General features: G+C 38.5%; 5 protein-coding genes across 5 annotated transcripts; 2 read left to right on the top strand and 3 right to left on the bottom strand.

The window, feature by feature from the left end:
• Positions 1-1,525: 1,525 nt before the first annotated feature.
• LOC101297963 (uncharacterized Rho GTPase-activating protein At5g61530-like) lies at positions 1,526-5,519 on the bottom strand. Its single transcript, XM_004307741.1, has 9 exons — positions 5,322-5,519; positions 4,977-5,239; positions 4,392-4,454; positions 4,280-4,298; positions 3,597-3,695; positions 3,362-3,439; positions 2,987-3,231; positions 2,712-2,874; positions 1,526-2,205 (listed from the first exon to the last, which is right to left on the bottom strand). Exons 1-9 carry the CDS (start codon positions 5,380-5,382, stop codon positions 2,066-2,068), a joined length of 1,131 nt encoding a protein of 376 aa, XP_004307789.1. The 5' UTR covers positions 5,383-5,519; the 3' UTR covers positions 1,526-2,065.
• Positions 5,520-7,557: 2,038 nt separating this feature from the next.
• LOC101302797 (serine/threonine-protein kinase HT1-like) lies at positions 7,558-8,562 on the top strand. Its single transcript, XM_004308978.1, has one exon. The coding sequence runs from the start codon at positions 7,558-7,560 to the stop codon at positions 8,560-8,562; it is 1,005 nt and encodes a 334-aa protein (XP_004309026.1).
• A 471-nt stretch (positions 8,563-9,033) lies between these two features.
• On the bottom strand, positions 9,034-10,898 carry LOC101303078 (hexose carrier protein HEX6-like). The gene is made up of 3 exons (XM_004308979.1): positions 10,769-10,898; positions 10,356-10,678; positions 9,034-10,104 (listed from the first exon to the last, which is right to left on the bottom strand). Exons 1-3 carry the CDS (start codon positions 10,896-10,898, stop codon positions 9,034-9,036), a joined length of 1,524 nt encoding a protein of 507 aa, XP_004309027.1.
• A 2,787-nt stretch (positions 10,899-13,685) lies between these two features.
• LOC101303378 (serine/threonine-protein kinase HT1-like) lies at positions 13,686-14,654 on the top strand. Its single transcript, XM_004308980.1, has one exon. It carries the CDS (start codon positions 13,686-13,688, stop codon positions 14,652-14,654), a length of 969 nt encoding a protein of 322 aa, XP_004309028.1.
• Positions 14,655-15,519: 865 nt separating this feature from the next.
• Positions 15,520-17,406, bottom strand: LOC101303660 (hexose carrier protein HEX6-like). The gene is made up of 3 exons (XM_004308981.1): positions 17,260-17,406; positions 16,847-17,169; positions 15,520-16,590 (listed from the first exon to the last, which is right to left on the bottom strand). The coding sequence occupies exons 1-3, from the start codon at positions 17,387-17,389 to the stop codon at positions 15,520-15,522; spliced, it is 1,524 nt and encodes a 507-aa protein (XP_004309029.1). The 5' UTR covers positions 17,390-17,406.
• Between the last annotated feature and the right edge of the window lie 256 nt (positions 17,407-17,662).

The raw sequence follows: 17,662 nt of genomic DNA on the forward strand, positions 1-17,662 counted from the left end.
TATCGTTCATGGTTCACAGATATCTCAGGGTAATAGATATCCGTATGATCAATGCGAAAGATTTCTCAATTACCTCTATGATGTACGTTACTTCTCACCTCTATTTTGCTCCCCAAATCGTATGCAGTTTAGGGTGGACTAATAATCTCAATAATGTGATTGATTAGATAGTATATATGGTCAGATTTGTCTTATTTCCTGTTGGACAGGTAACACGATTGTGTGGGAGCGATTGTCACCTTGCTCACGCATATAGAGATAGCACAAGGATCTTTTGTGGTATTGATGTGTTAACGGATCATGAATTAGAGAAGAAGAAGAAGAAGGCCACTGATGCAGCAGCAGCAGCTCATCTTTGAACAAGATCAGTTACTGATGATAACATAAATAGCTTATCAAGGTACACTTATGCCAGCTCATGCATATGAGTACGTTGATGAAGGTTGTAATGCTCAGACATTTTCCTGTATTGTATTATCGATTGTGTGTCTACGTACTTTCAACCTTCAAATGTCTCTTAAATATTTCTAAATAAAGACTGAGTTATGCAAATGTCTCTTCAATTTGGGCGTATCTTTGGTGAGAGGCCTGTCTTTAAGAGAAAACAAGTTTGGAGGTGACTTGATTGTATATGAAGAGACTCCTACTTTGGATGGTTGTAATGGTTTTACTTCTAACATATATTACGGCACAGTTGAAGGATTAATGGGTTTTCTTTTTTGTCCTTCATTTTCTTTTGAATGAACTTAGACGTTGCAATTCTTCATTCTCTCACTTGAGTGCCCCTAAAATAAGATTCGAGGAAGACGCTAGTTCCTGGTTGCTCATTGTTTGCTTGGTTTGATGGTATCTTAATAATGTCCTGAAAGTTTAGCATGTTGGATAATGCCAAGGAGTTTGAGGGTTTTCTATAGGACTCTGCTGATCATTGTCCTTGATATATAAAATTGACGCACCATGTCTATACTGATGACTTGTTAGTCTCACTGAAATGTTACATCTCTATCTTGTTTTATAAAGCATTCACTGATATGAATTAGAGTCAAGTCGTAATTTTTACAGTTCTGATAATAATTTCATCTTGCCTAGTCATGTTAAATGCAGCATCTATAATTATAGCAGCAGAACATTTCTCTCCAAACCTCTTTAACTACAGAAGGAAATACTTACTACAAACCGTGATTACATTCCCAAAGGAAATACTTGCTACAGATTGCAGTGATTACATTCCCAAAGGAAATACTTGCTACAAACCGTCTATTGTGGCATTTGATATTAGCAAAGGGGCATCAACAATGCTAAGAGTACCCTACGAAGCAAGGAGGGATATTCATGATCAAAGTTGTAAGATGGGTATCTACAAGTGGAAGAGTAGGAAGATTTCCTTTCAATCAATCTGTTTAGTTAAACCCAGCAGTTAACAATTGCTATTATCAAATCCAGATGATGAGATGATATATGAAATTTCAAATTCCCCATACCTTATTTCTTTTTCGTTGTACCAACTCTAGTTTGGGATACTGAACAAATGAATAGAGGTTTCATATTCAGGAATAATATTTTAATCCTAATAACCTTGATCATGCAGCTAGCTTTACTTTACTGACAACATAATTCAATGGAGTCACAAATTTACTTCTTTGTACAATGTGCTGAGCCAATGTAGACATAGTCCACCGCCAGCTGAATCCACCAAGCTCAATATGAACTGATGTCATTAGGAAATTTACAGTGTAAAGATGCAACAGTAAGTTAGAAACTAACTTCCCAGAGTAAAATAATATAGACAGAACTCATCACACATTAAGTTCTGTATTATTTGCAAGATTTCAGTGCTGCAGACTAACACTCATGCTAAGAACTGTACAGTAACTTTCCTTTCCCCAAGCAAGTAATTCAAGCTTTCCCCGTACTTCAAATGTCCAAATGGAGAGAAAATTGAACCTTTTTGGGATTGGCAAAGAAAATAACCTCTACTATCCAGATCATCTCAACCAAAGCTTTCCCTCTTGATAATTTCAGTTGAATTAGATGATGTCAGAGAAAACCAGGGCAACTCATGATGTCACCTCCAGACTGTTTCATTTGCATCTGTGAATATCGCATTGTGATGTTCCATGAGACACTGAACAACCTCGATAGCACCCAAGTCGATAGGCACACCATCATCCAAAGGAATGGAATCATCTGCAGTATCATCTTCATCTATAACAACAAAATTTTAAGTTAGGTAAAAGGAAAACAACCATCAATATCACACATATTTAGTAGGATTTCTAATTATAAACATCAAATTCTCAATTTCTATCCTTTCTAGTTTCCTTTTTCTTCATAGAGTTGGCCCATTTTTTCACACTGTCACATAAATCCAATTACAAAGAAAGGGGAAATGTAAACGAACACTAAAGCTTTATCAATCAGTTAGCATTACTCAACTGGAAGAAAAGGCGATCAACATCAACTATATACAATAGTAATATACAGAAAATGACAAAGCTTTAATGGCTGAGTAATTTTACAACAAGTACAGTTAGAGTTATCCCAAATCTATGTCTAAAGGATATTTGATGTACTAAATACATAAAGTGCTTCCCAAATCTATTTGATATTATATATGCCAGTATTCTTATTGTCCTCTACTTAAAGGAAACCTAATTCTTCCTTCAAATTCTTACTTTTAGAACCCTGAGAGTATGGAATGAAGCACTCACCAGAAAGCATGTCCCATGCACTATAAGTAGGCTCTGGATCCGAGTTTTTCTTGGAAAGACCTTCTGATGGTTTATTCCAATACTTTTTATATAGCTCTGGTGCCCTACCCTTCTGCCAAATTATAACAGGGGCCATCTCCATTGCAAGACTTTGTGTGTCCATCTGTACATAAATTTAAATAACTGAGAACTTGTATCAAATATCTGGCTATGAATAAATGTCCATGTGTAGTAGTAGAGAGAGAGAGAGAGAGAGAGAGAGAGAGGTATCATGCCTTGTTGAGAACCAACTTCTGGCTAACACGCATCAGTAGTGCAGTAATGAATTCCAGTGTTGTATAGTTTACAGTAGGAAGCCTCTTCAGCACGTTTCTCATTGTATTTGTGCTAGACCGAGCACCTCTGATATCATTATAAAGCTCAATTGTAGTCAATGGCTCAGGAAGGGTAGCTAGGTAACATTTGATTAGAGCCGCTACATCAATTGAACTCAAACCCTCTGGTAATGATGCATTTGAATCTGATATAGGTGATATTACAACATTATACTCCTTACAAATCGAACAATCCAGAGACTTCGTTCTAAAAAAAAGAAGAAAGAAAACACACAAGCACGCCTGCACAGACAGTCAGACAAACACTTCGCATACCTTGGTTATACATAGAAATCAATTGTTGGATAACTTTTTTATCTCCCTCGCCTTTAAACAGATATGGTGTGTTTAGCCCTGGTAACAATGACAAACAAATTAATCATCTTGAAATGGTAATTCATTGCATGAATATAGATTTTGCCAGGATGAATGCATGTAGCTAAATGTCCGCATATCCTTGCAGACACATATATGCATGTGTATACAGCAGAGTAAACCTAAGGTGCAGCACCTGATAATACGAGATAATCTGCACATTTCACCAAAATATGAGGAATAGGCCTGCTAGATTGTTCCCGTTGCACAGTAACTTCAAGTGGAACTCCAAAAACTGCAAATAGAAAGTAAATTGACCATTAGCATCCATGCCAGCATTATAGGAAACTAATACTGTAACATACAGTCTTGTAGGTAAGCACACAAACCACCAGACGATCCTATAGTTTCTTCTTAAACAAACATTGCCTATTGATAATTTCGGACTCTTTTGAAAGAAATTTAGCTACAACATCAACCTTACAGCTATGCATACAAATAAAGTTAGAACCATGTGACAAATGGTATGCTATCATAACCTTAGATGTCAAGAAAACATATATACTTAATCTTCCTATCACAGATTTCATGCACAAGTTTTATCATCTATCCAAAATCCAGATTCTTCCGATCATAGTGTATATTGCCTTGCTTGAATAAAAAGCTGATCTAAGAGGAAGCCAGACAAGGGTCAATGAACACTAATGGATTATCTAAGCAAGTCATAAATCTCTCACAATCCGCATCCACACTATGGTCAGTATTACAGTTTCATCAAATTACTGGAAATCTCACAGCTAAAATACTCTCAAATATTTAGTTAAGTTTATGCCAAGAAGCAGGGCACTGTGGAAGCAGTATAAGATTATAGAAACTTACCATCAGTGCTTGCAACACCCTGAAAATGGAAGGAAGAGAAATTATGATACCTCCAAAAATGTTTATAACAAAGAGAAAAAAGAACAGAAGAAACTTTCTGTACAGTCTATACCTTCTGCCATCTTTCAATGTCACTCAGAATAGTTTTGCTTTTTTGGGCAGTCTTCTTTGCCACCTGAGATATTAGCACATCACATGTGTCAGCTATAATACCCACTTCATACATATGACTATTTCATGGATAGTGTCATAGTGCAGGCTGAAATTGTTTTGACTCTAGCATACAACTTTTCTATTTCAGCTGCTACCTAGTGTGTTTCTTGAAAGAACTTAATACTGATAAAAATAAGCTAGTTGGGAATGAAGCCATCAATTATATTTCCCAAGATACTTAATCAACACAGTGCTGAAGTAGATGGGAGTAGAAACCCACGACCATTACCGAATCCAATTCTGCTTTTGGGCAATAGGCTCTAGATATCTAAGGTGAAGTAGGATGGATGATATATCTCAGATTTCTACCAGGTTAGAAGACTCCATCAAGGTAAGATTTTATATCCTGAACTAAGAACCGTTATGTTCCTTACACATTAGAAGAAAGATATCAGACCCCTTTGAATAGTAAAGCAGCCTTGTACAAGCCATAATTATACTGGATATAAACTTTTACCACATTGTAAAGTTCTAGCAAAACTACCTCTTCAACTTTGATCTTTCCAACTGACACCTTGTCCTTTGTCTCTGACAATCCCTTCCTAAACAATGTGCCAGTCGTAGCAGCAGCGGTTATAAGGCGCTCCTGCACAGCTTGCCTCGTCGATGGCTTCTGAAGAATCGCCCATCGACTCTTGAACATTGACCCAACTCGCCCCGCCATATCAGAGACATTAACTTTTGCATCCTTTGTCACCTCCTCGACAAATGTCCCAGCCGTTTGTCCAGCTTCCTTAATCTTAACCCCTGCATCCAAATTCAGCTATAACAACTTCTCCTCAATAACCAAAAGGACACCAAAACCGTAAACCATGAAACCAAAACGTACCTGAGGTAGAAAAGAAATCAGTAGCCTTCTCCTGCCACCGCGGCGACACAGCAGAAGGCATTTCCAATCAGTAGCAGCCTCAACAATCAAACTTTAAAATGGAACAACACCTGTTAAGCCTGTTCTGAACTAAACCCAGTACCACAAAGAAGAAAAGCAATCAGCTTTGGACATCTCATATAGCATAGCAATCATATCTGTTCTTGCAACAACAAAAAATAAAGCTTTCTTGTTTGTTAGTTTGTTACTGAAAAATTAAGATTCTAAACTCTAAACAAAGCCATTCAATCTACAGAATCATAGTACAGTTAATTCTATCTTTCAAAATCTCATCTTTATTAATAACAGTATCAAATTCAAAAGCTAATCAATAGTATCAGATTCCCAAACCCCTCCTTCGTTTTCAGTACAGATAATTCTTAAAGCAAAAACCAATATCAATCAACCTGATCAAACCCAGTACTACTAATACAGATAAAAATCCAATATTTGGATAATTAAAGAAAAAACAAGCACCCTAATTTGCAGAGAAAAAGGAGCTACCTTTTGATCAGGGAAGAAGGAAGCTGGAACCGAATAATCGAAATTCAAAGGTGAAAAATGAAATTAGGAAGAAAGAAAAGAAAAATGGCTGCTTTTTAGAGAGAGAAAAGCCAGGTCATTCTAAATTTTCGGAAATTTAAATAGGCTGCTCAATGGGGTCGTGACACGTGGGTCGTAGACTGAGATTTTTATATATTCTAATCGGACGGCAGTGACAGCGCCTACGTGAAAGGTATTACGTTGGTTACATTTTCTGTTCTTATATGGTCGCCTATTTTGAATATCAATTGATTTTGTAACGATTTGTTTTGAATTTTAGTAATAAACGTGAATGTAAGAGATACAACTTCCTCTAAAGAATAAACAAACAAATATAAATACGAGTCAACTATGTGTTTGGATAAAATAGTTGTTACATTGTCAACTATATTGTACTTTAGAAATCATTTACTGGAAACTATTTTATCTTGACAAATTACGATGAAAATGTTGAAAAGTTCTTATGAAAGCCGAGGGTGAGGTATGAGATACTCATGTATATGCTGCGGAACAATAATCAAGCTGCTGATGCAAATGCACTAGCCTGAGAGAACGGGTGTTAGTTACGGTAAGAGGATGTGCCTTCTTAGCCCATATCTAGCTACCATTTATAGCTAGTGAGAGGCGTTTGATCGAGGTATTTAGGAGGGATGTGAGTAGAAAATATATTTCCATGTGTTTGGGTGATGCCAAGGCTACAATGGGTCAATTCCTAACTATGTAATCTTTTTTTCTATGTATAAAAGTTGGATTCTTTCTCAAAAAATTGTAAGAAATTTTTTTCCCATTACATTGTTTTAGAAAGGTAAGCACGTTTAATATAATCGAGACGTGCAAACCGTGTATGGGAGATGTATATCGATGGTAGACATAAATTTTCCACTCTCCTTCCTATCAAAACATCAGCAATTATAATGGACAAGAACACTCCTCCTTACCAAAACATCAACGATTACAATAGACAATAACCTATAGAGGTTGAACCATAACCTAATCCACCTCGATACATCTTTACAATTAACCTCAAAAATAAACAACTCATTTCGGCACTTTACACCAAAACTATCAGCATACATGAAAACACAAACCTCTTCGTTACATTGACAACAAGACATATATGATTGACGTTAAAACTAATAGTCCCTAGAAACACAACTAATCATGACACAACCACATGACCAACGACACCGAACCTAACATAACCCTAAACCCTCAGTCAATGCTAAGGGGCGAATAAAACCAAAGAAAACCTAAAATAAATATTAAATAGTTATATTTTATCTTAGTGTTACCCTCTCACATTTTCACTTTTTAGACCGTTTTTTGTCATAGCTAGTACCAAAAAAAAAAAAAGACATAATCAATGAACGGGCTAATGAAATCCCGGCCCATTTGGAAATGGAAATCATTATCCATTTGGAATGCCCTAATCCATTTTTTGCCCTTTACGTATATCCAAGAAAGAAAGGGATTTCCTATTCGTGTTGGTGAACATCGAATATATATATATATATATATATATATATATATATATATATATATATATATATAATCATTCAAGGCTACAAGACCAAAATGGTTCTGAAAATTCTGAGTCAGTGATCCAGCGAAAGCTTCAAGAAAGATGCAAGAAAAAAGAGAAGAGTCTCGTGCGATGAAGAACAAGATCGACATAAAGAGCATGGACGATAAGCTGAAGAAGCATGTCGATCGAGTATTATGTGACATGGAGAAGAAGAACAAGAAGACAGAGATAGTTGGAGCGATGGCAGTACAGAAGCCACAAGAGTGGGCTCTCAATCCTGCAAAGCTTGTCATAAACAAAGAAGCCTTTGCTCGTGGAGCTTTTGCTACAGTTCACAAAGGTCGTTACAACGACGAAGAAGTTGCCGTTAGAAAGCTAGACTGGGGAGAAGATGAGGGAGGATTCTTGCAAAGAGATTTTCAGCGCGAGATTTCTGTTTGGTACAGCCTTGATCATCCGAACATTACTAAGTGCATCGGAGCTACAACATTAATGGTTGGTAGCTCTGCTTGTGTAGTTGCGGAGTATGTTCCTGGAGGTACACTCAGGTCTCACCTCAAGAAGTTTCGCGAAACGAAGCTGAAATTCAAGGTTGTCTTGCAACTAGCATTGGATCTTGCTAAAGGGTTGAGCTACTTGAACTCCAAGAACATTGTGCACAGAGATCTGAAATCAGAAAATTTGCTTCTTGATAAAAATGGGAGAGTAAAGATAGCAGATTTCGGTTTGTCACGTCTTGAGGCTTCGATATTGAGTGAGATGACAGGCAAAACCGGCACCGCTGCATATATGGCCCCGGAAGTATTGGAGTCTAAGCCTTACAACAAGAAGTGTGACGTTTATAGCTTTGGGATTTGTTTATGGGAGATTTGCAGCTGCCAGATGCCCTACTCAGACTATTCACAAATGTCAGAGGTAACTTCTGCTGTTGTGTACAACAACTTAAGACCACAGATACCGAAAAGTTGTCCAAGCTCCTTGGCCAAAGTCATAAAAAGATGTTGGGATGCAGATCCAAGGAAAAGACCGGATATGGAGGAAGTTGTTACCATGTTAGAGGCGATTGAAAACTCAAAGCATCACCATGGTTGCTTCTGCTTCTCCATGCCGGAGACTAAGTATATAGGTAGCTAGCAAATCATACATGTAGATAATACAAGATACAAGTATTTACGCTGAAATCACAATTGTTTCTTTGTAACTTGATTATAGTTACTTCATGCAAAATTCAAGATATACTGTTAGTGACTTGAGTTTTTGCTTATCGTAAGAGAGCCCTTGTGTACGTTTGTCATGCATAGTGATGCAAGTCTCTTCTTCACTAACAATCTGAATTCAAGTTGGCATAATTTTTGAAGTATCAAGTTACAATTAGCATTGGTTTTGGAAGTTCATGTACTTCATTCATGCCATTCATATGTTGGATGTGATCATAGCTCATTGTTGATTACTTGTAAGTTATAACCAAAACAAAAGGTATACCAAAATGAAGAATGTTGGATTTTTAGAATCAGGCCATGCCCATAAAAAGATGTATTGATCCATTCAATTCTGCAATCCTAGTGTAATGTGACTGCTACATCCCTAGCTAGTGTATCTTCTTCATCAAGCTTCATTCTTGGTCTCCTTACCAACATCCCCAACAATTCTCCTCCAAAACCAGTGCTCAACCCACACTGATTCCATTGTCTCCATCGGCACATTCTTTGTCTCCGGTAGAAAGAAGTACACAAACAGTGTCATCACCATCACCCAACCTCCGAAAAAGAAGAAAATCCCAGCTTTGAAGTGGCAAAGCATAGCTAGAAAAGTTTGAGCAACAATAAAAGTGAACAAAAAATTCACCATCACATTGATACTTTGTCCAGCTGACCTAATCTCTAGAGGGAAAATCTCACTAGGAACCAACCACCCTAGAGGTCCCCAAGACCACCCGTATCCGGCTACGTATATGCCAATCAAAACCAGTACCAAATATGCATACCCTGTGCTCACTCCACCATGATCACCTAGTTGAGTTGCCATGACTCCCCCTACCATCATTTGTGACACCAACATTTGAAGTCCCCCACCTATGAACAAGGCCCTTCTGCCAAACTTGTCCACTATAATCATGGATATGAAGGTTGCTATTGTGGCAACTACACCAGTCATGACAGCAGACAAAAGTGATGCACTTTCACCTAAGCCAATTGTTCGAAAGAGAATTGGGGCATAAAAGGCTATGACATTGATTCCTGTCACTATTTGGAAAAATGGGATGGCTATTGCCATTACAAGTTGAGGCCTATACTTCCTCTCTAGGATTTTCCTAAAAGGGTGTTGGATGGTTTTGGAAATGTTGTTGGCCTTGATGAGATCTTCAAGTTCTAATTGAACATCTTCAACTCCTCTGATGCGCCGCAACATTACATTGGCTGTTTGGTGGTCTACACTACGCTGAATTAGACTGTTGGGTGTTTCCGGAAGGAAAAATGCGCCAATTGTTAAGATTGAGGCAGGAACTGCAGCAAGGGCTAAGGAAATTCTCCACCCCCAACCACCTTTGATCTTTTGAGTGCCATAGTTGATGAGGTTAGCTGATAATGCATCAATGCCAACACTAAATTGGAAGCCATTGCTAATTGCTCCTCTATATTTTGATGGTGCCATCTCTGATAGATATAAAGGAACAGACTGCACAAACAAAATAACATATATATTGGCATTTTCAAAGACATAAGATTTTCTATAATGTACCTATTGAACTTTTTCACATTGCAATAAAATAGCATGCCAAATATTTATCACAACATTAACATTCGGACGAAAGTTAATCCTTTCATCAAATTGAAAAAACATTTGAAGTAGGATCCTATTCTGATTCTATTCATTAGCGTGTCTTTCAAGTCATTTGCCTCCTCTATATTTACATAAGTAAGTAGTACCTGATTTGCAAAACCAACACCAACTCCAAGCAAGATGCGTCCTAGGATCAGCATGTAAATGTTCACGGCCGCACCGTTTAGAGCTGCACCAGCGAGGAATGCAGCACTGCCAGCAAGGATTGAAGGCTTGCGGCCATAAACTCTTGTGACAGAACTAGCAAATACAGACGCTACAAGGCCAGCTATACACAATGATGATGTGAAGGATGTCAACAACTCACTGTCAAATTTACAATAGTTGCTGATTTTGGTGTCTGATTTCATCCGAGTGTACACTTCCGGGAAGAACTTCTCAAGAAATGGCTCCATTGATGTCACTCCACCTTAGTTCAACAATCTAGAATTAAATTTCATGCACAAGTGACAAGTCTAGTGACAGTAGCTAATGTAATGCAAGTTAAAAAAATTCTAACCTGAAATTCCAATATCATAGCCGAAAATAACACCTCCTGTGGCGGCCATCATGCAAGAAAGGATGACAAATGGTGTCACCTTGCCATTGTATTGTCTACCTTCACCTGTCATTGCAACTCCGACCGCCATAGCTCAGCTTCTTCCTCCAAGCTCACACCAGCACAAAAAGAGAGGAGTGCTAGAGAGTTTAAGTTGAAGTTTCTAACTTATACATGGAGAATAGTAGGAGCAGCTGTCTTTCCTTGACCGGTTGAGATGAGCATATCAGAGCAAGCTTGATCTTGTGGGATATTTAAAGCTAGAATATCAAAAATGCTTTGGACTTCATAGGAACATGTAGACTAGTTTCAATCATTTTCAGTTGATCACTATCAAGCAGGACCATTCAACATGCATGTTCAACTTGTGTATATGTAGCTAAAATATATGTTTTACTTTTGGGATGCCAAAGATCCAGCCAGCGACATAGAGTGAGAATCTAAAGTGTGTGTTTAATTATATAGATTCTCATAACGATTTGCAGCATTTCAAGACCTTTGGCATGATTTGTACTTGCCATGATTTTTTATATACGATGTAAATACAGATAATTCTTGTATGCACGTCTGCACGACACGTAAATACACATAAATTTTAAACAGAGTCCTTTTTAAAATTCTAAACTTTGTACATGTGCGTATGTCAATGGCTAGCAATGGTTTCATCAGTTAACATAACAAACTAGGGTTTAGACGTTCATCAACAAGAAGATTATTCATTAAAAAGGTCAGAAGCTTCGACTTATGGAATACATCTTGCTTTTAATTTTGTTGAGCACCGTCGCATGGGTTCAAACATTCAAGTTGACATTTTTATTTTTACAATAAGCACCAAACACTACTTATTTAAATGGAAGAACACCTGTTAAGCCTGTTCTGCACTAAACCCAGTACCAAACAGATAATTCTTAAAGCAAAAATCAATATCAATCGCAACCTGATCAAACCCAGGACTACTAATACAGAGATAAAAATTCAATCTTTGGATGATTAAAGAAAAACAAGAACCCTAATTTGCAGAACCTTTTGATCAGCTGGAACCGAATTGCGAAATTCAAAAGGTGAAAATGAAATTAGGAAGAGAGAAAGGAGAGAGAAGAGCCAGGTCACTCAAAATTTTGGGAAATTTAAGATTTTCGGGTTGGCTGCTCAATGGGGTGGTGACACGTGGGCCGTAGATTGAGATTTTTTGGATAATCGGACGGCAGTGACAGTGCCTACGTGGGAGGTCCCACGTTGGTTACATTTTTTATGTTCTTATATGGTTGCCTATTTTGAATATTATTGATTTTGTAACGATTTGGTTTTGAAATTTAGTAATGGATGTGACAGACATGTAACATATATACAACTTCCTACAAGATAAACAGACGAATACAAATTGGAGGTAGTTTTGACCGCAGAATTTTACGCTAGTCAACTATGTGTTTGGATAAAATAGTTGTTACTTTGTCAACTATGTTGTACTTCATAAAATTATCTACTTGGAAACTATTTTACCTTGACAAATTATGATGACGAAAATGTTGGGAAACTCTTATGAAAGCTAATCATGTATAATAGCTGCTCATGCAAATGTAGTAGTCTGAGAGAGTGGACGTGAGTTACGGTCCGAAGATGTGCCTTCTTGGCTTATATCAATCACTTCTAGTGTGAGGTCTTTGATCGAGGCTTTTAAGAGGGGTGTAACTTACATCGTGTAAGTTGAAGATGTACTCCCACAGTAGTATTAACATGGTTAGTCAAAAGATTCATGGTCAGTCATTATTAGATTTACATCTAAGTGTTAAAAATAAAACAACTCTACTTTAAAATAATTGTCTCTACTTTTGGATTTAAATCTAATGGTGACTGACCATAAATCTTTTAATCAGTCACTGTGAACATGACTGTGTATTCCCATGTGTTTGGGTGATGATGAGGCTCTAGTGGGTCGATCACAAACTATGTAATAGTTTTTTTTCTATGAATAAAAGTTTGAATCTTTCTCGAAAATTTATGAAGAATTTTTTCCCTTACATTGTTTAGAAAGATAAGCACGTTTAGTAATTAGTAGAATCCAAACGTCATGGGAGGTATATATCGGTGGTGTTCATAAATTCTCCACTCTTCTTTCATTCTATCCCCAACAATATATTACAATGGACAAGAACCGATAGAGGTTGAACCGTAACCAAATTAATTTCAGAAGTTGCGATACACCCTTACAGTCAACCTCTAGAGTAAACTAGCTCAATGTGTTTATATGAGGTAAAACAAATACATATGTACACTATACACATAGTTTTTACATATTTGAATGGCCAAAGGCTTGCCAGGAAGCATTGGCCTAAGGCGGCCACCTCAACCCGCACCCCTCAAGGCCGACCCTGATTGTCGGCATATATGTAAAGACAACCTCTCCATCACATTGACAGTAAGAAATAACCGACGTTAAAATAGTCTCTAGAAACACACCATAACCTTGACACAACCACACAACTAATGACACTGAACACAACACAACCCTAGACCCTCACTCAATGATGAGGAGCGGATAACCCTAACCAAAACAAAGAAAAACTTTAAAAAAAAATATTACATTTTATTTTAGTGCTTTCATTTCACATTTTCAATTTAGACCGTTTTCTTCTATAGCTAGCAACACACAAAATAAAAATAAAAATAAATAACATAATCAATGAACGGGCCAATGCCCAATGGAAAAGGAGCAGTCCCCGCCCATTTGGAAAAGGAAATCCTTAACCTAATGGGAATGCCCTCATCCATTTTTTTTTCCTTTACGTATCCAAGAAGGAAAAGGCTTCCATCATTCAAGCTGCAAAACCTAACAGATTCCAAAAATTCGAGTTAGTGATCAGCAAAACCTTCAAGAAAGATGGAAGAGAAAAGAGGAGAGTCTCATGCGATGAAGACCAAGATTGATATCAAGAGTATGGACGATAAGCTGAAGAAGCATCTTGATAGAGTATGCATACAAACTGAGATAGAGAAGAAGAAGGGGCTAGAGAATCACAAAGTTCGAGCCATGGAATTCGAAATACAGAGGACACAAGAATGGGCAATAGATCCTGCAACGCTGGTTATAAACAAAGAAGCATTTGCTCGTGGAGCCTTTGCTTCAGTTCACAAAGGTCGCTACCAGGATCAAGAAGTTGCTGTTAGAATATTGGATTGGGGAGAAGACGAGGGAGGATTCTTGCAAACAGATTTTCAGCGCGAGATTTCTATTTGGTACAAGCTCCAACACCCCAACATTACCAAATGCATTGGAGCTACAACAATCGTTAGTAACTCTGCTTGGGTGATCAGCGAGTATGTACCTGGAGGTACTCTCAGGTCTCACCTGAAGAAGTTTCGCGAAAGGAAGCTGCCTTTCAAGGTTGTCTTGCAACTAGCATTGGATCTTGCCAAAGGATTGAGCTATTTGCACTCCAAGAACATTGTGCACAGAGATGTGAAAACAGACAATTTGCTTCTTGATAAAAATGAGAGAGTAAAGATAGCAGATTTCGGTGTGTCACGTCTTGAGGCTTCGATATTGAGCGAGATGACAGGCCACACCGGCACCCTTCAATACATGGCTCCTGAGGTCTTGGAGTCGAAACCATACAACAAGAAGTGTGACGTCTATAGCTTTGGGATTTGTTTATGGGAGATATGCAGCTGCCAGTTGCCCTACTCAGTCTACTCTAAGGATTCATCAGTGTTAGAGGTAACTTCTGCTATTGTGAACAAAAACTTAGACCACAGTAGCAAGCCCAACTGCATCAGTGCCCGAGTTAGGGTTACAGAGCCGCCGTCATCGCGACTTAGTCCGGCAGCCTTCCCCGTCGAGAGGCCATGACAACCAGCCGCTGGTACCTCCCCTGGCTAGCAGCCAATCACAATCAAGCCAAACGCAACCTTCTTATCTTCAAGCCTCTGCAATATATCCGCCGTTGCTGACGAAGCTCGCACCACCGACCGACGCTCGCCGCACCTAGATGCCGACCTGTCTCTTCAAGAACTTGCCCCGACGACCAGTAAAACCACCGACGTAGACACCAGCCTCCTCTCCGCTATCACTGCTCACAACGAATCTGATCCCAAGCAAACCCAAGAACATAGCACCCCCAAGCCTTGACAGAATCACCCCAAGACCAAACGACGATCACCACGAGCGAATGAAACGTACGCCGTATGGAACTTAGCAGCCAGGTCTCCCCGCCGCCCTTCAACCAAAACCTAGGTTTTAGGTTTTGGGATACTCAGCTCCTCCTATAGCGGAGCGAATTTTTCAAAGGGTTTTGTTAATTGATTTCAAAGTTGTTTCTTTGTAACTTGATAATATATAGTTACTTCATACAAAATTCAAGATATATTGTTAGTGACTTGAGTTTGTGCTTATTGTAAGAGAGCCCTTGTATACGTTTGTCACAGTGATGCAAGTCTCGTCTTCACTAATAATCTGAATTCAAGTTGGCATAGTTTTTGAAGTATCAAGTTGGCATTGGTTTTGGAAGTTCATGTACTTCGATCATTTATGCCTTTCATATGTAATATGTTGGATGTGATCATAGCTCATTGTTGATTACTTTCAAGTTTTTACCAAAAAGTAAATCAAAATGAAGAAAATTGGATTTTGGAATCAGGCCATGCCCATAAAATGATGTATTTGCACATTCAATTCTGCACCCCTAGTGTAATCTGAATGCTATGTATCTTCTTCATCAAGCTTCATTCTTCAACTCCTTACCAACATCCCCAACAATTCTCCTCCAAAACCAGTGCTCAACCCACACTGATTCCATCGTCTCCATTGGCACATTCTTTGTCTCCGGCAGAAAGAAGTACACAAATAGTGTCATCACCATCACCCAACCTCCGAAAAAGAAGAAAATCCCAGCCTTGAAGTGGCAAAGCATAGCTAGAAAAGTTTGAGCAACAATAAAAGTGAACAAAAAATTCACTACCACATTGATACTTTGTCCAGCTGACCTAATCTCTAGAGGGAAAATCTCACTAGGAACCAACCACCCTAGAGGTCCCCAAGACCACCCGAATCCGGCTACGTATATGCCAATCAAAACCAGTACTAAATATGCATACCCTGTGCTCACTCCACCATGATCACCTAGTTGAGTTGCCATGACTCCCCCTACCATCATTTGTGACACCAACATTTGAAGTCCCCCACCTATGAACAAGGCCCTTCTGCCAAACTTGTCCACTATAAGCATGGATATGAAGGTTGATATTGTGCCAACTACACCAGTCATGACAGCAGACAAAAGTGATGCACTTTCACCTAAGCCAATTGTTCGAAAGAGAATTGGGGCATAAAAGGCTATGACATTGATTCCTGTCACCTGCTGGAAAAAAGGGATGGCTATTGCCATTACAAGTTGAGGCCTATACTTCCTCTCTAGGATTTTCCTAAAAGGGTGTTGGATGGTTTTGGAAATGTTGTTGGCCTTGATGAGATCTTCAAGTTCTAATTGAACATCTTCAACTCCTCTGATGCGCCGCAACATTAGCATAGCTGTTTGGTGGTCTACACTACGCTGAATTAGACTGTTGGGTGTTTCCGGAAGGAAAAATGCACCGAGTGTTAAGACTGAGGCAGGCACTGCAGCAAGGGCTAAGGAAATTCTCCACCCCCAACCACCTTCGATCTTTTGAGTGCCATAGTTGATGAGGTTAGCTGATAATGCACCAATGCCAACACTAAATTGGAAGCCATTGCTAATTGCTCCTCTATATTTTGATGGTGCCATCTCTGATAGATATAAAGGAACAGACTGCACAAACAAAATAACATATATATTGGCATTTCCAAAGACATAAGATTTTGTATAATGTACCTATTGAACTTTTTCACATTGCAATAAAATAGCATGCCAAATATTTATCACAACATTAACATTCGGACGAAAGTTAATCATTTCATCAAATTGAAAAAACATTTGAAGCAGGATTCGATTCTATTCTGATTCTATTCATTGGAGTGTCTTTCAAGTCATTTGCCTCCTCTATATTTATATAAGAAAGTTGTACCTGATTTGCAAAACCAACACCAACTCCAAGCAAGATGCGTCCTAGGATCAGCATGTAAATGTTCACAGCCGCACCGTTTAGAGCTGCACCAGCGAGGAATGCAGCACCGCCAGCAAGGATTGAAGGCTTGCGGCCATAAGCTCTTGTGACAGAACTAGCAAAAACAGACGCTACAAGGCCAGCTATATACAGTGATGATGTGAAGGATGTCAACAACTCACTGTCAAATTTACAGTAGTTGCTGATTTTGGCGTCTGATTTCATCCGAGTGTACACTTCCGGGAAGAACTTCTCGAGAAATGGCTCCATTGATGTCACTCCACCTTAATTCAACAATCTAGAATTAAATTTCATGCACAAGTGACAAGTCTAGTGACAGTAGCTAATGTAATGCAAGTTAAAAAAATTCTAACCTGAAATTCCAATATCATAGCCGAAAATAACACCTCCTGTGGCGGCCATCATGCAAGAAAGGATGACAAATGGTGTGACCTTGCCATTGTATTGTCCACCTTCACCTGTCATTGCAACTCCGACCGCCATAGCTCAGCTTCTTCCTCCAAGCTCACACCAGCACAAAAAGAGAGGAGTGCTAGAGAGTTTAAGTTGAAGTTTCTAACTTATACATGGAGAATAGTAGGAGCAGCTGTCTTTCCTTGACCGGTTGAGATCAGCATATCAGAGCAAGCTTGATCTTGTGGGATATTCAAAGCTAGAATATCAAAAATGTTTTGGACTTCATAGGAACATGTAGACTAGTTTCAATCATTTTCAGTTGATCACTATCAAGCAGGACCATTCAACATGGATGTTCAA

This window comes from Fragaria vesca, linkage group LG7 (genome assembly GCF_000184155.1).
Source record: "Fragaria vesca subsp. vesca linkage group LG7, FraVesHawaii_1.0, whole genome shotgun sequence".
NCBI lineage: Eukaryota > Viridiplantae > Streptophyta > Magnoliopsida > Rosales > Rosaceae > Fragaria > Fragaria vesca.